At 38.9% G+C, this 17,905-nt stretch overlaps 1 protein-coding gene across 17 annotated transcripts in view; it reads left to right on the forward strand.

Annotated features, from left to right (window-relative positions):
- The window catches only part of LOC120904608 (neural-cadherin), a 251,518-nt gene extending 239,911 nt beyond the window's left edge, over positions 1 to 11,607 (forward strand). For all 17 annotated transcript variants that reach the window (XM_040314722.1, XM_040314721.1, XM_040314718.1 and 14 more), the window contains one exon: positions 1,902 to 11,607. In XM_040314722.1, coding sequence (XP_040170656.1) covers positions 1,902 to 2,017 — 116 coding nt within the window. In that variant the 3' untranslated portion in view covers positions 2,018 to 11,607. The remainder of the gene's footprint in view (positions 1 to 1,901) is intronic.
- The last annotated feature ends 6,298 nt before the right edge of the window (positions 11,608 to 17,905 follow it).

The raw sequence follows: 17,905 nt of genomic DNA on the forward strand, positions 1-17,905 counted from the left end.
CATGAAATCGGTGGTTCATGATTCATGATCTCACCTTTATCTACGTTTCGCACGTTCATATCACACGGTGAAAAATGTGTGCACAAGCACACGTGCGCGCGACACGCTTTTATCACGATTTTACTGATCCATCAAATAAACAAAGCTACCAGCCAAAAGTCGACTATCATAAATAGTGGCATTTTTTTCTTCTTCTTTTATCTTGTCTCCACTGAACAAAAAACGGTAAAAACCAAAAATGAAATTGAAGTCAGGGGAGGAGGGTGGACGAGCCTTTAATTTGCTCTAGGCGAAACGGGCACCATCGGCGCCAAAAGCCACATTATCGTCAATAATGTTTTCCCAAAAGCCTACCGGGGTACATATTAACATACCGGTTTGGATGACAATATTGAATTATCAATATGAATTCCCAGTGTTTACCTACCACCCGTTTCGTCCATCATCTACCCCCTTTTTTTTTGCTGTGCCCACGAGCGTGCGTGCTTCCGGTGCTGCAAAGGGAGGATGCAATTAAAAATTAAGCATATCTGTTGTGGCACGCTATTTTTTTTTGGTACGTGAAGAAATTAATTTTTAAACATCTGCTCTATGTTTTCTTTTATTTATGAATTTATGAATTTTATTTGATTTTGATTCAAGGATGAAAAATTTAAGAATATTCTTCGCAAATTTTGATTTTTTTTAATAAATCAATCTATTCCTTGGATTTTGGTATTGGCATACACTACTTGCTAGTTTAATATTACCTTTAAGTCTTCAAATATGTCCCAATGACACAACCATTAGACTTTCTGTCCATCAATCAACCTGTCAGATCATAATTTTCATTATTTTTCTGATTTGACGCGACCACCTTAATTGGCCAGGTCCAAGACCTGCAACTAAGCCACTTATGAGCTTCTGTGCTACCTGGGTAACATCTATACCAGGATATCTTATTCTGTGTATAGGAGGGTTCTCGGAACATACGACATTCGATCCCATTGCGGGAATATTTGTTAGGTGCTATAACTTCACGAACGTACCAAATAACAGACTTAACTATCATTTGACAAGCAATCTATTTATATCGAATATTTGTAATGACTGTGCTCAAACATGCCAAAAGCTCAGACTCCGCCATGATTTAAGCTTGTCAAATTGTCTTGTGTGTCAATGAACAATAACAGTAATACGGGCTTTTCAGCGGATTTCTTAATTTTGGGACACTTTTTTGCCTCTTTCTTGTGTGAAAATGAACATGATGATGTGCGAATTGGACTGTACATTACCCTTTTTAGAAACACACATGAATAATTCCTATTGGATTTAGAAACTTAGAAAGGATATTGAATGGTGGAGAAAAATATCACGCACAACATGTTTGAACCTAGCTGAATAGATTCAACAGAATGCAATGCAACAGAACCTCAAATTGAATACCCAAATCTAGTAGAAGAAAATATTCTTGACCTTTAATCTTCTTTAAATTTGTCCGCAACATTAGCAAATTGACTTTATTGCGCAAAATGAGACAAGATAATACACCAATTGTCCTACGCATTTTTCAATACGGCTCTCTACATTCACTGACGCTTTTACTGCGGCTTTCATCAGCATTCCCCTTCCTCCTTGGCCCTCAGTGGGTTGTTGTAGCAGCGAAAGGAAAAGCTAGATTTAAATCACCGGTGACACTGGCTGATGATACGCTATCGCTATCAGCATCATCCAGTGTGCTCCAACGCTGCTGTGCCATTTTCACGGTCAAACAGGGCCAACTGCTTTTGCGTCTTTTTCCCAGAATAACAACCGCCCAATAGAAGCGTGCATAAGCTGCTTATGCGTAATACATATTTCAATTTCGTTTCTGTTTTCTCTTTCACCCCGCCCACATTTCTTCCTTAACACTACGAAACCAGGCACGGATGACGAGGTGCAGGAGTTCGACTACTTGGACGCCTGGGGCCCCCGGTTCGACAAGCTGGCCAACATGTACGGCGATCATCATCCGACCGAGCTTGATGATTTAAATTAAATCCTAGCTCGCTCGATCGATAGCACCACCAACACCACCATGGCGTATGGCTCTCCCTTCGCTCGCGCCGGTCGGTTTTGAGAAGCAACAAAAAAGAAGTACGAGCCCAGAAGGATGAAGCAAGAAGGAAACCAAAGGCAAACTGGAGAAAAAAAACCGATGCACACAGCACAAGCAAGAGCTGAATGAAGGGAAAGATAAGCAAAAAGCGACGACACGAAAACCGAATCACAGGTTCGAAGATAAGACACAACAACAACCCCGCGCAACAGGCTGGCAGGTTGACCGAAATGCAGATTCAGTCCGTCAGTCCCCAACATCTTTTCCCAGGCACAAAGCAAGAGAAACATTGGGACAGAGTTAAAGAAACCCCAAACAGACGACTGAAAGGAATCAGCCCCTTGGAGATTCGTTGCCAACAAGCAACCGACTTGGTGGTGCACGGAGTTGTGCGTTTTTATTAGTATAATTTACTTATAAAAACAACCCCATTGCGAAGTAGTCGGCGGGTCAGAAGACAGCGCAGTCACACAGTCCTCAGTCATTCAGTCATCATCATCAGCTCATCTTCGTCGTCAACAACAGCAGCTCCCCATACAAAAAAACACACACACACACCGTTTTCATTTTCCAAACGTCCAGTTCATCCTGCGCGGGAAGGGAAGAATACCGTAGAACTGCCATTATACTACCCAGCTCGGATACCCGTCGGATAGTGTAGCCGGACCGGGGTTGGGAACTTATTTTTCTAAGTCACTCAAACACACACACACACAGAAGCCACAAAACAATCGGTTTGGCCTAAGCGGAGACGACTACTACTGGAGCAGCAGCACCAGGCCGGGACAATGCGAGGTGAGTGGGCTGCATGGTTAGCAGAGCCGGGCGAACCGCGGGCCATATACAGGTTTTACAGTAACTATATGAAGTGCTTTGGAAACAAATAGAGCGGAGAGGTATCGAGTTCCATTTTTGGTTCTTTTTGTTCTAACCCATGCCGCAAGAGAAGAGAAAAAGGCAACTACAATCTCTAATCTCGATGAGGAGTAACCGTTTGTGTGTTTTTGAAACCCCATTTGTTTCATTCTCGATTGATGCCGACACAGGCTTGGTAGGGTTTTAATTGTTCCGAATGAAAACGAGTGGAAAAAGGTTTCCTGTCATGGTGGCATAGATGCCGGCTTTCCTTGGAAAAAGAAAGAAATGCAAGGATAGCAAAATATCGACTGAGATGGGTGAATGTTTAACAAAGTATATAAGAGAGAGAGAGAGAGAAAAAAATGCAGGCGAAACAGTAATAATAATGGAGTATTAAAGAAGCAAGCATAAGAGACAGAGAAAGGAAAAGCATACTTTAAACCAAAGTTTAATTATAATCATTGTTGAGATTACGGTTAAGGTTACGGTTAGGCGCGCACGTCTGTGCGTTTTGAAGGTTTGCAGGCTTCCTCCCCATCGGTGGGAAGAGAAGTGTGTTTGTGTGTGCGTGTGTTTAATACTGTTCAGGGAAATCGCCATAGCAAGCGAGACGTGTCGATTGACGTTCAGGGACGATTGGGAAAAAAAGCGGAAGCGAAAAGCCCAGTGAGAGCGAAATGATCCGCGGGGAGAGTTGGAAAAACTAGGGAAACAAAAATGGTATGAATTATCGCTAAAGAAGATCAACGAAAATATGAAAAAAGCATAACATGGCCCCCCCAGAAAGGCCGATACACCATTTCAACAGAGTGGCCAAATTTCGACTCAAGAAATGATAGGGGAGGATGCGTGTTAAGGCACCCACATCCTCCGCAAGCGAAGTGAACACTTCCAAACGAGCGAGCGAGCAAATTTCTTCACATTTTCTTGTCATTTTCCCTCTTTTGTGGGGGTCTCTGTTGTCACCCACAATTTTTGAACAAAACGGCCATGAAAATGATGATGATGGTGGTATAGTAATAGCTCCGGTCCTTCGGGTTCCGTTCGGGCGTTTTGTGATGGTTTGGAGATGGTGGCAGACAATATTTCTTTCCACCCGCCACCCAGCAGCGTGTGTCGCCCCAACAGACGAATGAGAAAGTGCTGAAGCGTGAAAAATTGAAATGATCACACCCTCTGAGGAGGGGGGGGGGGCTCTCCCCAACTTCACTTTCTTCATTGAGAATTGGGAACCAACGATCTACGGATATATCAACAAAAGCGCTGACATTCCTCGCACGCTGGACGATGTAAAACTTGGATTGGATTGGAGAGACGTAGAGGGATTTTTTTGTGTTTTGTAAGATTGTTCACTGTATGTGTGCCTCAAGCCATATCGGACAAATTGTTGAACTTGCTGGGCACCCTCCCAGTCTCGCCTATCACCAAGGGGACAATCTTTTGGAAGGCAAACTTCCAGCGCGCGCCGTACCGTGGCGCAATATTATCATCCCCACGTAAATGACTTTCTTGTCCGTGTGGCGCACCAGTTCGCTCTTTTTCTTCTAAAAGCATACATACAGAAGAATAGATTTGCACCTCATTTCTAACATCACGTTTCACCCGGCGAGCCGGCGAGAGTGGAATGAAAGCTATGACAGATTTGTGAGAAATTGAAGAATTTGGAAAGGAAAGTATTCAATTTTTCCCCGTAGTGGAATCTCGACTGCCAAAACCGGCAGTGTTCCTTTCGTATTACGGAAATGTGGATTGTGTGCTACACCCACACGCCATTGAACGATGGTTTGTTCCTTCCTCCCCTCACCCTCGAGTCAAACGGCAAGCCGGAGCGGTTTCAACGAGAGACAAATTATGAGACAATTTAATTTTCTTTTCTTCCATACTCTCGCGTTGAGTTGTCAGTTACGGTCAACTGTTACGAGTGTGTGTGTGTGATTATTGGTGCCACATTATTTGTGTTGTTTTGTGGTTTTGTTATTCGCATTGTTCGCAACCGCCTATTCGCTTTTTTTAAGGAGAATGGCTGACTTTCGTGTCTATTACGTTGCCTTGTATGTTGTACCTCTCTACGTAGCGTTTACCTTACCTTCACTTTATTAGCAATAGACTGTTTTTTTCTTATTGAACTTGTTTTTTTTTACAAAATATACAATATTAAAACATACAAATACAACCACATACACACATACAGCAGCAGGGACAGAGTATCAGGGGAGGGCAAGAGAAAGGGCAGAAAAACTCGCCCGTAAAGTACACTTAAAACATAATTTTTACTCTTTGTACATAAACATACAGGCAATAAATGGGGTCGTGCGGTACGGTAGAAATGATTTTTACAAACGCCATTACAATACTTTTACACATCTATTACATTACCCATACGGAATGTCTAATATAATAGACGAACTCGACTCGAACTCGAATGGTGTACTGCATTAAATACATCGGCAACTAAATATTTAACTTTTACTACGTTAATTTTACTTTAAGCCCCGGAAAACACACGTGCTGGTTTTTTTTTTAAATGAATGTCCAAAAATACGCCATTCATCCGAACCGCTGTATCGAGCGAATAACAGCATTACAGCCACTAATTGCATTACACGATCCGCTCTCACTCCGCGGCAGAGCTAAAAAAGCGACCTTCCGAAAACGAACGCCATCGCTTTTTATGTTTTTGATTGAAAAATCAATACCACCACAAACACGAGATTTTTGAAGGTTGTTTGGTGTTTTCTTTAACGGCCGTTTGTGGCATCACTCAATTTTTTTTGAGTTTTTTTATTATTGAAAACGAGTAAACTCGTGTTCGATTCACCGGAAGAGTGACCTCTCGGAGTGTGTGTTTTTAGCTCGTCTCTATCGAATGTTTACTTTCACGCTTAAGCGGTTCCGGGAACGAGCGTGGACTACTAGTCTACTCCATCTATTTTCCACTAAACGGGACAGCAAACATATGCGACCAGCTTTGACTGCGAACGAGCATCGATGTGGTCATACAAGCACACATATATGGCCATTGAGTTTTGTTTTTTTTTGCTCTTATTGTGCTGTCAATTTCTATTTCAAACCACAAAAAAAAAACGTTCCTACTACTTGTTGTGGTCCGATCGGGGAAGCATGGAACGGATGACCGCGCCGGAACCTGGAACATTCGAACCACACACACACACTTCCTATGCCTCGTGCGCTGTTGTGTGTTGGGTGGTTCCTTCCTTCGCACTCTTTCGCAAACTCACATCGACTCGTGCAAAAACCCAGCACTCACTCACTCAGTCAGGAAAAAGCTTCAGCAAAACGAACGCGCGGAAGAAAGGGAACCAAACGCCCCGGAGCGGACTTGTAAAGTTTCCCACTTTTTGTTGTACAGTACACACACAGTTGATGGGTGTGTGTGTGTTATGGTTTTAGTTTTTAGTTTGTTTTCCTTTTTTAAAATAAGATAAACAACAACAACAACAGCAACAGTAGCTAATAAGGCGAGAACTCGGCTAAGTAGAGTGAAGAAGTGGGAAAGTTTTGTAAAGAGTTTTGTTTTGTTTTGCGCTTGTTTTTGTTTTCCATTTTTATGTGTTGTTTTCACAATCTTTGTATTGTTGTTTTTTTTTGGCTACAAACAATACAAAGACACACAACTATACACCCATACACACAACGAAACCTAGGGGAGGCAAATGTACGAGGAACCATGTGTTAGAATGATTGTTTTTATAAAACATTGAAAAAGCAACGCAAGAACGGGCTGGCGGGAACATTTGGCTCGAGCTGACCTCCATTATTTGTGGGACATTATTTGTGCGATCTCCTCAATAGGTTCTGTGTGTTGATTGAGGTTTGAGCGTTTGCTCTCCATGAGACGAAAGATATCGGTGTGGACTCTTTCTTTGTCGCTCTGAATGCCTCTGAATGATAGTGAAACTGGCTATGCCAGTACAGCTTGGAAACGTACACGATTTTAATAGAATATCAAACTCAAAACAAGCAAACATCAACCTTTTTAGACGTAAGGAGCCGTTTGTAGTGTGGCGGCCAGTATGTTGTGTGCGGCAGTGTATTAGTACATCTCACCATTCCCCTGTCGGTCTTGAATGTTTTGAGAAAGCTCTTTAGCGTAAGTAAATCAAATATACAACAAACACACACACACACCTAAACGATGATGATGAGGCCGTTGCATCGATTGTAACGTTGCACCGAAATTGTAGTGTTGCAGCTTTCCCATCGCTAACATTCTACATTCCGACGTAAACTCATACACATCGTCATAAGCGCAAACGAGCAGCACCTAACTCTAGTAGTGGTGTAGGTTGCTGTATTTTACAGTGCTACAAATGCAAATGACTTTGTAAAGTCTTTTTTCTATAAAAAAAAATGCAGGAAAATCCCACTCATTAGGAACACGGGAACATTGGCGGAGAGTAGCGACAAGGAGCTAAACTCACTCTCACCTATAACTACGAGTATTCAAAACATTAACACACAAACCCGTATTATAAACACTGCTCTAGTATTTTTTTTAAATGACGGATCGTAAAAAAGCATATGTGTGCGGGCGTGCAAAACCGTAACATAACTATGTCATAAGTAACAATTTATTTAACGAATAAGATAATGTATTAACTTGTAACAGGTAAAAAGGGGGGAAGAACAAAAACGAGCGCAAAACGAAACGAAACTGATATTTTACACACAAACACACAGACACATAAACACGTATCCAAAGACTGTATAAAAAAACGTATTAGTTAAGTAAGTAATTATTTTAAGTTTCGTTTTACCACTGCTCGTGCTGCTCCGTTGTTGAGTAAGGAATTATTTAATAGGATTTTAATTTAACGATAATTTAGCGACCCGTCAAGTTTCCAATAGGAAAAAAGGAAACTGGTTTTTAATAAGATATTCATAGTGGTGTACAGTGCGGTGTATAAAAACGCGCGCGAAGAGAAAAGATCAGCTTTTTCACCTTTAAATTGCCATATTTTTATTTTTACTCCTGCTTTCAACAAGTGAGTTGTTTTTTTTTTTTGTTGTAAAATCGATTAGTTTGGCATTTATATTCACAGAAAGTGTGTTACCCTTTTCAAGCAGCCTGAAAGGGGAGAGGAAATAGGGAACCGTCTCTGCTGGGGAGTAGTATCAAGTGGGGTCAACGCAGTAAGGCGGTCAGTGAACAGTCTGGGCGTTTAATTATGCGACAAGTAATGGAATGAAAGTTTAAGCAAACTTTCCACAATGGCGATAATAGCTGTATTATGTTGATTCTCGGGGAAGATTGTCCCAGATTGTCCGTTTTGCTATGAATGTGCAATGCATTCGATTCCCAACGCTTTTGTATATTCCCTCGACACTCTCCCTCCTAGCACTTCGGATTTTGTTTTTCAAAACCCTCCTTTAAAGCATTAACCAACCTCTCCACGCTCACACACATACACAAGGTGGTAGAATTAATTTTAAATTAAACGTAACTATGTATGATATTGTCTTGCGCTTTAGGTGGCGGCGCCAGCTAAGGGGAGAAACGCTCAAACCGAACATTGGAGAAACGAACTTCAATGCGTTGGCGAGTGTGTGGGATTTTGTTCTTTTTTGTGTGTGGAGAGAATTTTTAAACCAATGCAAGTAACAACAAAAAAGTATTCATTAAAAACACACACACACACATATTAAACACATCGGGTAGGATATTTAGTAGAAAAAGCAAACACGAACAAAAAAAGGGAAATTCCTTGCGGGAAGAACATCCCTTTCCTTTCCATCACACCGAGCAGCAAAACACTAGACTAAATCGGCATACTCATTAGCTAAATCGAACCGCGGAGACATAATTAGCAAAATTCGTAGTATTTGCAAAACGGAAGGCAAACAAACTCAACAACAAACTCCGATTAAACGACACGAACCCTAATCCCCCTTTCGATTACAATTTCTTCATTTAATTATGTGTGCGTGTGTGTGTTGTACCTTTAATACCATCGCGACATATAACCATTTGCACATTCCTTTTCTTCTTCCCACTTGTGCTGGGATGCAGAGTTTTGTGTTTACTCTATTGTTCACTAAACTACGGCACGAAATAACGCATAACATAATGAAAAAAAAAACGAAAAACATATGCTCAGCCATTTCATATGGTAGTAATTTATACACAACACACACACACATACGCGATGATGTAAATTAAAAATAAAATTATTAAACTGACAAAATGGGTTGGTCGAGGAAAGAAGGTAACAAACACTTACACAACATGACTGTACTTTGGGTGGAAAAAGTGAACAAGAAAATGAAAGCAGAAAACGAAACAGACACAGCAAAACGCACATGAAAAAAAAGATAACAAAGCAAACGTTTCTGTATCCTAAAACAAAAATGATAAACACTAAGAAGAAAACCATGTTAGATTCATAGAGTAACGAAAAACTACACACACACACACCTTCATAGAAATAAAAAAAGAACAACCCCAAAACAACAGAAAGAGACTAAAAACGAGCCGAATGAAGATATCCTAAGCACAATACAAAAAAAACACAATAGGTTTGGGGAGAACACAGCAAGAGTCAACTCCTCTCAGACAAACAATTCCCATCCTTTCTTCATAATAACACTCACTCACACTCACCCACATACACATACTCCTTTTTGCGAGATCGTTAGTTAATTGAGTGAAAAACGATATATACACTATTATATATATATATAAATATTAGTGACTTTTTAAAAGAAGAAAGAAGGAAAAAAACAATACCAGAAGAAGAAACCCGCAAAACGAAAATAGACTAAAAACTACACTGAATAGAGAATAGAGACAGCGAGATAGCTACAGAGGGGTAAAACACATACAAACACACACACACACGCAAACTAAACAAGTCACGTTTATAGTAAATGAAACGCGCGAAAACGAAGAAAAAGCACCCAAGGCAAGGAGAGAGAGAGAACCGCGGGCAGCTAAGTACTTAGGTGCATTGCAACTGTGTATGTTGAAAAGGCGCCACAGTTGGACGAAGTTTTCCTCTTGTTTTTTGTACTTGTCTATCCACTGGAAGAGGAAGTACATTGAAGAGTTCATCAGGCGACTCTCCACTAAAACCCTTCCGCATCAGAAAATGAAGTGAAAAGAAAACATTTAAAACAATAAAAACAAAGGCTATCATACACCGAACAGAATGAAAAAAGTTCGAGAACGGAAATGAAACAGAACGAACGAAGATGAAGAGAAATTAACAACAACAAAAAATACTGTAAACATGGTGAACGAAAGTGGTGTGGGGTTCGTTCCTTTGGAAAAAAAGAACTCCAACTTCTAGCCAAGTGCTAAACGTGGAGGAGGAGAAGCAACGCAGCAACGGAGCAGTAAATATTATTAATATAGCGATACCAAAAGTCCTAGTTGTAAATATAGTGAAATGATATTAACAAAAAAAAACAATGAAAACAAACAAAAACTACTCACAGCTCCTACTACAGCCACGCTCCGGCTCATGGGCGCTCAAGTCATCGAGGCCATGTGGCGAGCGTGTGCCGTCTTGGGGGGCGAATGTGGTGAATGTGAAACATTATTTTTTTCCCATTGCAAGTAATATCTTCAACACATGCCACGAACGGGAAAACTCCAGCAAACACTCAAACACTCAAAGTCACATACACACAAACACACACTAAATATAAACATCATTCCCGGAATTAAAAAAAAAAATACTCACAGTTGTTCGACGGACAGTTCGAGGACAACATAAATCAATTCTCCCGTTCGAAATTCTCGTGCGCGAGAAGAAATCCGTTAAATTTGCCGATATTTATATATGGAAACACTCCTCCCCATTATCAGCGTGAAATAGAAAAGTCTTTCCTTGGGTAACATTTTTGTAAAAGGATGAACCAGAACGTATTAAGTCCAGTTTCTATCGATCCTCATCAAATACATCATCCCTCTTTCTCACTATCTCTCTCCTTTGCTCGTTCGTACATCTGCGCGACCAGTTTGAGAGTAGAAAAGTAGGGAAGAACAATATTCTAACCATACGTAGCGAGAAGATGCGAGAGATGTAAACAACTCAAAACGAACACTAGAACACCGAAAAAAGCAGCGTAAAATAGATAAGTGTAACAGAAGTACTATTAAAAGGAAGTGAAACAACATCTTAATGTTTAACATCCAAACACACACACAAACATCATCATCATCACTCACATCAACCAAATCACTGACCGTGTTATCGCATTTTGTGAAAATATTACACACCTACACGGAGAACCGAAACTAAACTACTGTCTCGAAATAGAGAGAAGAAGAGAGACTTTACAGAAATGAAATTAATCGTTGGACGCATCAAATGAAGTGCGAAAAGTGCATTGAAGTAACAACATGAAAGAAAGGAAGGAAAAAATAGAAGAAAAACACTCACAAAAAACAAAACCATAATACATTCAAAGACACAAAAACACATAAGTGAAAAGTAAAATCGAAATCGTTCAATTATGGAAAAAAATTATACAAGAAAACATGGAAAGACAAACACACGAACATAACAGGAAGGGATTAAAACAGAGAAGAGAAAGGAAATGGTAGCGAGAGACAGAGAAAAAAAACATAGTGGAGTAAGAAAAACTAAGCAAGAAAACTGAAATAAATTGCTACAATGGGAAAGTAACTGTCATAAACTGGAAAATTAAGCGTTTATTAGCTGAAGTGCCATTCGAATCCGAAATCTTAACAAGGAAAGCTAAGTTCGTTGTAAGATCATTGCGCAGTTTTCGAAATGTGGTAAGTTTTTTTGTCATGCTAACGTCGTTTACGTCGTTAATTCTAAATTATATGTAATACTTCAGATGTTTTGTGTGACTTTTGTTTTGCGCATGATTTTTTTCTTATTATTTTATGGTTCTATTTATTTACCAAATTTATGCATTTTTTTATTGTTTTAAAGGGTTTTCCAAGGGTTTTGGTTGTTTCCTATATATTTTTTTTTGAGTTCTCACGGTTTTTTAGCTTTTCCCAGAATGTGTTGGTTCAATTGTATTTATGTTCAATGGGACGATACCAATGAATTGTGCTAAAAAACCCAAAATCTACGGGAAACGATGAGTAAATCGTGAGACAAGCCTAAACAATAACGGGAACCAACCAATTAATCGTGGGAAATCCTGTAACAGTCTTAAGGAGCTTATAAATGTTACGTCCACATGTCTTTTAGATATTTTGTTTATTTTTGAAAATACAGGCTTTCGTTGCGTTACGCGAATATTGCGCCGGAGACATTCGCGTAACTCGATGTTTTGTGCAAGTCGAACATCATGTTTTCAGCCAAAATATAGTTGATTAATAGGTATTTTTGATTAAATTTAGTGCTTTTATGCAATAAAATACCTATTCAATACAAATAGAGTAGAAAATTTGGGTAATCGTAACTTTTTAGTGATTTGAAACTATTAGCAGGAATGTAATTATTTTGCATTTTTACATTTGTTGGAGAAAATTGTACTGATTTTACATATGAACTGTCAGAATTTTGAAAAAATGAGCAACTCAAATTCGCATAACGTAAGGATCGCATAACTCGGGGAAAGACTGTAAACCCAATCTTGCATTTATTTTTCATTTATTTGCAAAAAAAATCTTCAAAATGTAAGGAAGGGGTATTTATTCCTAGACAATATATTTGCTACATTTTGTCCTTACTAGTTAATTTAGACTGGTTAATTTAGCGCAATCGAATTTCTAGGACATATAAAAAACCAACGCATGTGATATTTTAATTTATAGCAGTAAATAGCGTATATTGATACTTGCCCGCGTTTTTACCAGGTAACTTGTACAGGTGATTTGGTCAGTCTAATTTCATGTAAAATTCTTAGTCCAAGTCTTCAAGAATAGGTCACAGAGTGCCAAGCCCGTTTATTATGCTTGGGATATATCTCTCTAGTAGTTTTCAGCTTCAGAGACTTCAAAGCGCCAAAGGATAGTAATGGTTAATAATTTTCACCTTTTACATTTAATATTTTTTTATTATTTTTTACAAAACATACTTGTTTTTATTGCAGTCTAATGTGTATCGAGCGTTTGTATTTGCACAGAACTACTAAAGTTGCCGTTTGAAGGCTACATGAGGCAATGAGGCAATGATTGTAGCATTTTATTTCAAGATGATGGATTGCATTATTTTAAATTTTTTTTCATGTTTCCTTTCAAAATTTCCTGAGTACTTTAGCTACAACAACTTGTAGAACTGTCTTAAATTTAAAATCCAAACATACCAATTATGAATCTGTATTAAATGAATCTGAATCATATGAAAATCTTGGACGGCAATAAATGAAAAGCTAAGATTCCACGACACGATTGTTTAAATGCGAATATTTCCCTTTTCATCGACAAAAAATCCAACTTTTTCGCCATTGCACAACACAAATGTAGATACGCAAACGGCAATTTTAGTAGACGCACATACCTTGACTCCTATCGTGAAAAACATTTAATCACCTGTTCTTGTTTGTAAAAATTTCGGAAAATTATGTTTATAAATATCTAAATACACCACACGTCGCACCACGTTGCAAAAAGATTATAATTAAAGGTGTTATAAAAAATAAAAAAATAAAAATAGAATAAAATTATATACAATTATCTTTGTTCAGTTTTTTGGAGCTGAACTATTTGACTTTAAAGTGGTAAAATATTTAAAAAAAATGCACTCACCATTGTTGCTGTCTCTAACAATCAGGATAGCTTTTCTGTTTTGTGTATGTTCACATCCTTTCTTCTCGTAAATTCCCGGCAATGTTACGAGTGCGTTGCATCCAAAAGAAAGCCAGAACACCACGATAGCAGCTAGTAACTAAATGACAAAATTATTCACCGCGACCAAAAGCGTGTCACCGGCAACGGAGACCCGTCTACCTGCCAGCTGCCAGCCAAAAACCCGCCCTGTTTGGCAACCGGGAGTCTCCACAAGACGGAGAGCCGGCGAGCTTTTAAAGCTGAACTGCTTGCCCAAAAGCTGGCTGCCAAGTGTTGCCGTACACTGCCGCACTGTGGAGTAATGTTGAGTCATGGTGGGAGTGTGCTTCGTGCTCTTTCCGGTACACACAAACTGGGTGTTTTTTGGGGGAGGGGAGGGAACCAGGACGAACGTGTGCGAAACGTGTGAGAAATACAAGTTTGTTTTTACGATTATCACTTGGCATCATTTGAGTTATGTTGGGCCATTTATTTTGGTGGCGGTGCCCCCTTTTTCCCCTCGTTACCCTATCCGGGTTTGTTGTCGGTGTTCCGTGTACACATGGACAAGAGGAGGGCAACATTTATTCAAAGAAACGTTCGCTTCTTTCCATCCGACCACGGTACATTGAAGTTGCACAGTGAAAGAAGGATGACGCACCGTATAAAATGCATCTGCTAAGTAAGTGCAGCGGCCCGAGGAAAGCCCGACCCACCCAGCATTGGTACGAGCAGAAGCTGTTGCAGCATTATTGACTTCTTGCCCTTTTACATCCTCAACGGCGTGAATAACTCCATAAGACGTTTAGTAATAATATAAAGGCTTCGACTCGGTTGAGTCGCTTTAAGATAATTGCATTTGATTTTTTTTGGTAAACTTGCATAAATCGCATGCATTCTATTAAAAGCCTAATAAAGTGCATCAAGTAAGGAATTTTATTCCAGCAGAGATTGAATTTAACATCCAATCTGCTGTAAAGCATCGCAGTGCATCGCCTTGGTACTGCACATAACATCTCATCATCATAGCTTATCGTTTTGGGAGGAAAAAGGCAATCCTTCCTTTTGCTTATACGAAGCTCCCCAACGCTCCCCAATCCAACTTCCACAGAAAGAAAAATGGAAATCCTTCCCAAAAAGGTGAAATACACAGCACGACTTCATAATAAACCCGTTGCTTCTTACACATTTGCATTGTTTTATCTATCCGGACTGGGAGATGGTGCTCACACTTTTGGGACACACACTCCCAATGAGGAGGCAGCACCCGATGGCACACACATAAATAATCCCCGGGCTTCATAAACACACATACGCTGGCTTCTTCTTCTTCTTCGCTTGCGCTTGCCATCGTGCAGTGCACAAGCTCACATTTCTACTGATTTCAGTTCCGGCAGGCTGATCACCCGCTACTCTGGCCCCTCTTCATCAGTCCCCTGTGGAGGATGATTTTGCTAAATGAGCGCACGGGATGATGAACCACACCCGTGTGCGGGGTGACGGTTTTTAGCAAACCTAGAACGTTTTCACATCTTCCTGCTTGCTCTTGTGCATTGTTGTGCAGTGAAAATTGCACCAATGGATGACGTGTGCACGTACGAGACTTATGCTTGAATTTACGATGGGGGTTTGGTGTATTTAAAAGCGTAATCTGAACCGCCCCGTCCTCGTGAGATGTGCTGAAACTGATATGCTTTCTTTCTTTTTTTGTGCATGTGTGTTTGCATACCCTAATGAATGCGGTGTGGGTGTTTGGGTGGATGGTGGGATTGAACCTCAGAAAGGTGCTCTGTTTCTATGATGATATGTTGTTGATGAAGTTAAAAAGATGTATGTGCACGGATAAGAGGAGAGCATTAGTTAATAATGCTCTCTTGTTTCCGAGGGAAAGGCAATAAATCATCGTTCGATTTATGATGAGGGTTATAAATCACAAAACTGGCACTGGATGTCTTGTTGTTCGAGGTCAGCGCAATGTGTCACATGAGTTAATAGCAAATGGACGTTAAAATTTGAGATTCCAAATTAGTGAGCACATAAGCAACAATTCACCGGTATGTATGAAATGACGTTTAATATTCAAGTATTTCATTGAAATTGGTCGACTAAAGAGCATTTACAACAGCAAACAATAATACGACAATTCTCACAATTATATTTTTTGTTAAATATTAACATTTGCCGATATTTTTTAAAAGTATTTTGAAATAGGTTTACAAAATATTAACTTTCTTCCGTTAAACACATGCAATCGATCGATCTGAGAAGGTGAGTGAGAGTAGTTACATGTATTTTACATGCAAGTACATCTCACATATTTTCAAATGGAGCATTTGAAATTGTCGGTATCTTTTTATTAATTGTTTCAATACAACAATCATAACTTTTCAGCTAAAATAGGGTAACTGTACCAGTATTCGGCAGTGAACCTGTTTTCGGTAGGGTAACTTATAACGTGTAATTACGAAAAAACGCGTTGAAAATAGTCTCCACACATATTTTTTAAATAGAGATATACTCATTTGTTCTTCATACATGAAGTATCACATCATTTCCTTGCTTATTTTAAAAAAATTAATTAAAATATAAAACAAAATGTGCGGAGTTCACAATTTTTCGGCAGGTTTCATTATTAAGAGAACCAGAGCACTAACACAATTAAAGTGTGGTTTTTATGAAAAATTCTATGCAGCAGTTATTCTATCCCGCTTGGAATTTTAAAATCACGAAAAACAAGTAATTTTTCTCTTTAAATGCTGCCGCTAAAAAGTACACGGTAAATGTTGATTTTTGACAGATAAATGCTGTGGGCTCCTGCCGAAACATGAAACAATAACACACTTTTGATTTTGCTGAATACTCATTGAACTGGACACTACAATACGAATGTCGACACATAAAACCACATTTCTTGTATCAAATATCACCAATTTCACTATAAATAATCCAATAACTTGAGAGAAAAATAATAATTTGTGAGCCAGTACTCTACAGCCGTCAGGCAGTCTCATTTCTCCAATGCCAACTTTGTTTGTAACTCAAATCAAAATGACTGTAAAAATTGCCAGCAAAATGCCCAAAATGAGCAACATAAAATTAATAATTTAAGTACTGTTCAACACCAATGTTAGGAAAGTGAAAGTTTAAAACTGTTTCAAACATTTTTGTCTACATATTGGCATTGATTAAAACATTTACCAACCCGTATTTGCGTTGCCAAAAATAGAAACACAACCTGCCGAATATAGGACTAAACTGCCGAAAATAGGAACAAAAACAGCGTTTGTATTTTTACAAATTCCTCTAAAAAATACATTTAAATCGACAAAAAATAGCACAACATAATACGATAGTTTTTCATTCAAAATAACGTCACTTACATGAAAAGTAACTTGTGAGTGTACGGGCATTTTTTTGTGAAACTACTGCACTAACCTGCGCAATACTGGTACATTTATCCTATATCATTATTTTTCATATGACCAAAGTGGTTAGTTATTGCTGCTGTAACATGTATGCCAATACATTTCTGCTCGCAAAAAGTTGATAAAAGTTGGTAAAAGTAGCAAAATTTACCAACGACTGGTCATTTCTGAGCTCTTTTGAAGCTGTAACACTGCACAACATCCTTGCAGAACTTCCAATTAGCTGAATGTAATTAAAATCATTACTAACTACTTAATGAACCAAAGAAATCTAGTACAAAAACACTTCTTTTTGTGATGCAAACAATGCCGGTGGAGATGGCATTCAACCCAAACAGTTTGTTTGCACCATACAAAGCATGGAGACATTTTCATTTGTTTTTTTTTAGAACTACTTGTAAGCATAGTTTTGCCAATCATAATCATAACCATTTTTCTATCCTTGAATTGTTGCCATCGACGACTTGAAATGTTGTTGGTAAATTGTTTCGTTTAAAAAACAAATAATTTTTTTCGCGTGTTTCAACATTATTGTTTTTCAACGCTATATTCTGTCAAAAGTACTTTAACTTATTCGTTGAAACAGTCCCAATTAGTAAAGAATTTGTGGACAGGAATATTCCTGGTGCCACTAGCAATTTTCTATCGCTTTCTTGATCCCTTAGAGTGTTTTATGTAGAAAAGCGAGCCACAGACTAATGATGTCTATTTATCGGCATATACCAGTATAACTTATGATATATAAGAACGCTTTCGAGGTCTACACTCTCAGGTCATGGTTAGCCTTCTCTAGCAGCAAATTGAATAGGAGATTGGTGATCCCAT

The sequence above is a fragment of the Anopheles arabiensis genome, chromosome 3 (genome assembly GCF_016920715.1).
Source record: "Anopheles arabiensis isolate DONGOLA chromosome 3, AaraD3, whole genome shotgun sequence".
Taxonomy (NCBI): Eukaryota; Metazoa; Arthropoda; class Insecta; order Diptera; family Culicidae; genus Anopheles; species Anopheles arabiensis.